Below are 3,380 nucleotides of genomic sequence, written 5' to 3'. Positions count from 1 at the left end.
CTGTCGCAGCTATTTGGTTGTCCTGCCAGTAGTGATATGCTTGTCTCAAAGAGTGAGTTTGACTGGGGCGGTACATCTGTCAAGGTGTAACGCAGGTGTCCTAAGGTGAGCTCTTTTTATATCAGCCTTGGTTTATTAAGTCTCGTAAGCGAAGTGGATAACTGTGGTGAATCTAGCGCTAATACATGCATTGAGTTTGAGTTTGACTGGGGCGGTACACCTGTCAAGTTGTAACGCAGGTGTCCTAAGGTGAGCTCAGCGAGGATGGAAGCCATGCAATTGCAAGTACGAGTACTCTTAAAGCGAAACTGCAAATGGCTCTTTAAATAAGCCTTGGTTTATTAAGTCTCGTAAGCGAAGTGGATAACTGTGGTATATCTGAAGCTAATACATGCATTGAGTTTGAGTTCGACTGGGGCGGTACACCTGTCAAGGTGTAACGCAGGTGTCCTAAGGTGACCTCAACGAGGATGGTATCTTTGAACGACTTGCGCCTAAGTCAGGCGAGCGAAAGAGTGCAGCGTCGCGACAGAAGCGTCGCATCGGTGTCGAGAGCGGCAGAGCCAAAAAATGTTAAAGTACAAAGACGATGCTAATGAGCGAGCCGTTGTCTCGACTAATATGTAGGAGGCGCTCGATCGGTAGCACAAAAGTAAATATGTTGAAAAATTTTGCTAAAAGGTTCCGGATAATAGACTTGAATATGTTGATGATGGAAAAGTTAATTATGTACCACATACTGTTGTTTTTTATCATCTGAGTTGTTTCTGATTTAAGTGCTCTATATGAAGAAGAATGCATAAATGATCTTTTGCTCACTGGAGCAGATCTTATGAGTATGACATGGAAATGACAGGAATTTAATGCCGATTTCAGAAAGAGGAAATTGATGTAATGGGAGAAGGATATGTTTCGTCAGTTTGTTGTACGAGAACAAGACAGAGATTCGTTCAGATTCTTTTGGTGGAATATTGGTAACACCGAATCAGAATTAACTGAATATGGAATGACTCGGCATCCATTTGGTGCTCGTAGTAGCCCAGGTGTTGCAATGTATGGATTGAAATTGGCTGGAGATGATGGTGAAAAGGAATTTGGGACAGAAGCAGCTGATTTTGTGAGGGATACTTTTCATGTGAATGATGGTTTGCAATCTCTCGAAACTGTTAATGAAGCTAAGTTGCAAATTAAAAATAGTACTTTTCTATATGTCAAAGCTGGTTTAAAGTTGCATTCCTGAATGTGATCATGCTAGTATTGTAAAAACAATTGATTTGAATAATGATCCACTTCCAATTGAGGACCCCCCTTTAAGTGTAAAATAAAAGTCTTTTATATTGTTTTACTATATCATACATATATATTTTTGTGGTTTGAAACACTTTTAGAGTTATACCATCGGGACTATTATAAACTAACATTTGTCGGCTTCCGATCAGACCTGCTAGGTGTTTTGATACAACTTGTCAATTAAAAATTTCAGAACCCCCCTTCAAAATCTGCAGCTATGCACGTAGGTCCTCACCCTAAATATTGAATGAATCGGCAAAAGATTTTCAATTTAAAAGATGCATATTTTGCAGGTCGCGGGGCTGGGAATCCATCGGTGCTCCAGTTGATTAAAAAGCAGCAAAGAAAAAGAAATATGCAGCAATGTCCACGTGATAGAACCTAAATTGCTTTTTACCCCAGTTAAGAACCACTCTCAAAGCCTTAAAAAACACCAATACCACTATTAACATAACTCGATATTTAGTGTTTAATCACATTAGTAAAAATAATAATTTGTATTTCTACGGATTATTGAGAAAAAAAACTTGGGTACTCCAGAAATACGTTTACCAAGATGACGGACAACGGAACATAGTACCAGGTTAGGCCATACTTTTAGGTACAAATACTACAAAACTCACTTGGTTAGTTCCTGAACTAGTAATAGAACTAAAATAAGGAAAATTGGAATAAAATTATGGCCTAACCCTAACGTGGTACACATACTACGTTCCGGTGTCTTCATTTCTTGGTACGCATACTTCAGGAGTACGGAAACTTGACTGTAATCACATATATCTTAATCTTCGTTCTAGCTGCTGTGTTTCTTCAATTGTTTTCGTATTCCATGAGTCCTTTGGACCTTTCCCCGACATTAAAACATCCGTATTTTCAACCAATCACAAGCGAGCAGATGTAAACAATCATTCTTCGCTGAAAAGTCGCTCAGACAACTTCAGACGCGTTCCGCACAGGTTGCTGGCGTTTTAGGCAGATCTTTGTCCCTTGCTTTCGCTTTTTGTTTTTCTCACAGGGCTGCGAGAATTAGAAAGCTGTAATAGTAATACTGTATGTTACTTGTTGCAAATCACGTTCACGAAATCTATATATCTGTACTAAAAGGCTGTACATTATTGCTGTTTTGATTAAGACTTAAAGTTCATTACTGCTGTACTGCATTAAGTTAACTTAACTCATTTATGAAATTGGTAAAAAATGACTTCTAAAGCGAATGTAGAAAACGAAATGATGGAACAGTTACTGGCAAAAATGGAGCAGATGGAGTCAAAGATAACAAAAAATCTAAAGTTGTCTCTAAAAGCCATTGTGAATGAAACGATTGAAGACCTCATTTCTGGGAGAAGTTTTTCAAGCCAAGCCAAGAAATCATTTTCTAGTAATTTTCAAATAGTGACGGAGAGACTGGACAAGGTCGTGGCAAGCACCGAAATTGTGTGCTGTGACGTAAAGTCAATGAAATGCGATGTGGGGAAACTTGGAACTCGTCTGGATGAAATTTTCGATAAAACTCAGGTCTTGGCAAGAACTGTAGATGGAATACAAGTTAGCCAAGATATGATTAATGAGAAGTTTGAAGAGAATAAGAAAAAAGTAGAATGGCTTGAAGAAATGGTCATCAACATGAAGGCACAAATAGTTTCTCTGCAGAAACTGTCCGGTACTCTTGTTGAAAGGATGAACATCAATGAGTATGATATTGAGGAATTGAATCAATACAATCGCACTGAAAATCTAGAGTTCCACGATGTTCCGGTTCCTCATGATGGTAGGGAAAATACAGATGAAACTATTGTTAAAATCGGGAAGTTATTGGGCATCAAGGTAGGAAAGCAAGATATTTCCATCTCGCATAGGTTACCTTCACAAACCAGGAAAATACCTCCAATACTTGTGAGGTTCACTGCTCACGACAAAAGGAATGAGTTTCTTGTAGCTAAGAAAAAAATTGCAGATATTCGAGATTTTGGAATTCCTAAAATGACTAACCTGTACATCAATGAGCATTTACTAAACAACGAAAAGATTTGTTCTACGCTGCACGCACTGTGAAAAGGGAAAACAAGTATGAGGTGAATTTGCAATCAAGT

General features: G+C 38.5%; 1 protein-coding gene across 1 annotated transcript; it reads left to right on the top strand.

Annotated features, from left to right (window-relative positions):
• Positions 1 to 907: 907 nt before the first annotated feature.
• LOC144427241 (uncharacterized) lies at positions 908 to 1,240 on the top strand. The gene has a single exon (XM_078116117.1). It carries the CDS (start codon positions 908 to 910, stop codon positions 1,238 to 1,240), a length of 333 nt encoding a protein of 110 aa, XP_077972243.1.
• Positions 1,241 to 3,380: the final 2,140 nt, after the last annotated feature.

The sequence above is a fragment of the Styela clava genome, chromosome 1 (genome assembly GCF_964204865.1).
Source record: "Styela clava chromosome 1, kaStyClav1.hap1.2, whole genome shotgun sequence".
NCBI lineage: Eukaryota > Metazoa > Chordata > Ascidiacea > Stolidobranchia > Styelidae > Styela > Styela clava.
This window is presented reverse-complemented; position numbering and strand designations above follow the sequence as displayed.

Bases quoted from the DNA above. Each gene is read 5' to 3' on its own strand.
- LOC144427241 (XM_078116117.1), top strand. From the start codon at position 908: ATGTTTCGTCAGTTTGTTGTACGAGAACAAGACAGAGATTCGTTCAGA.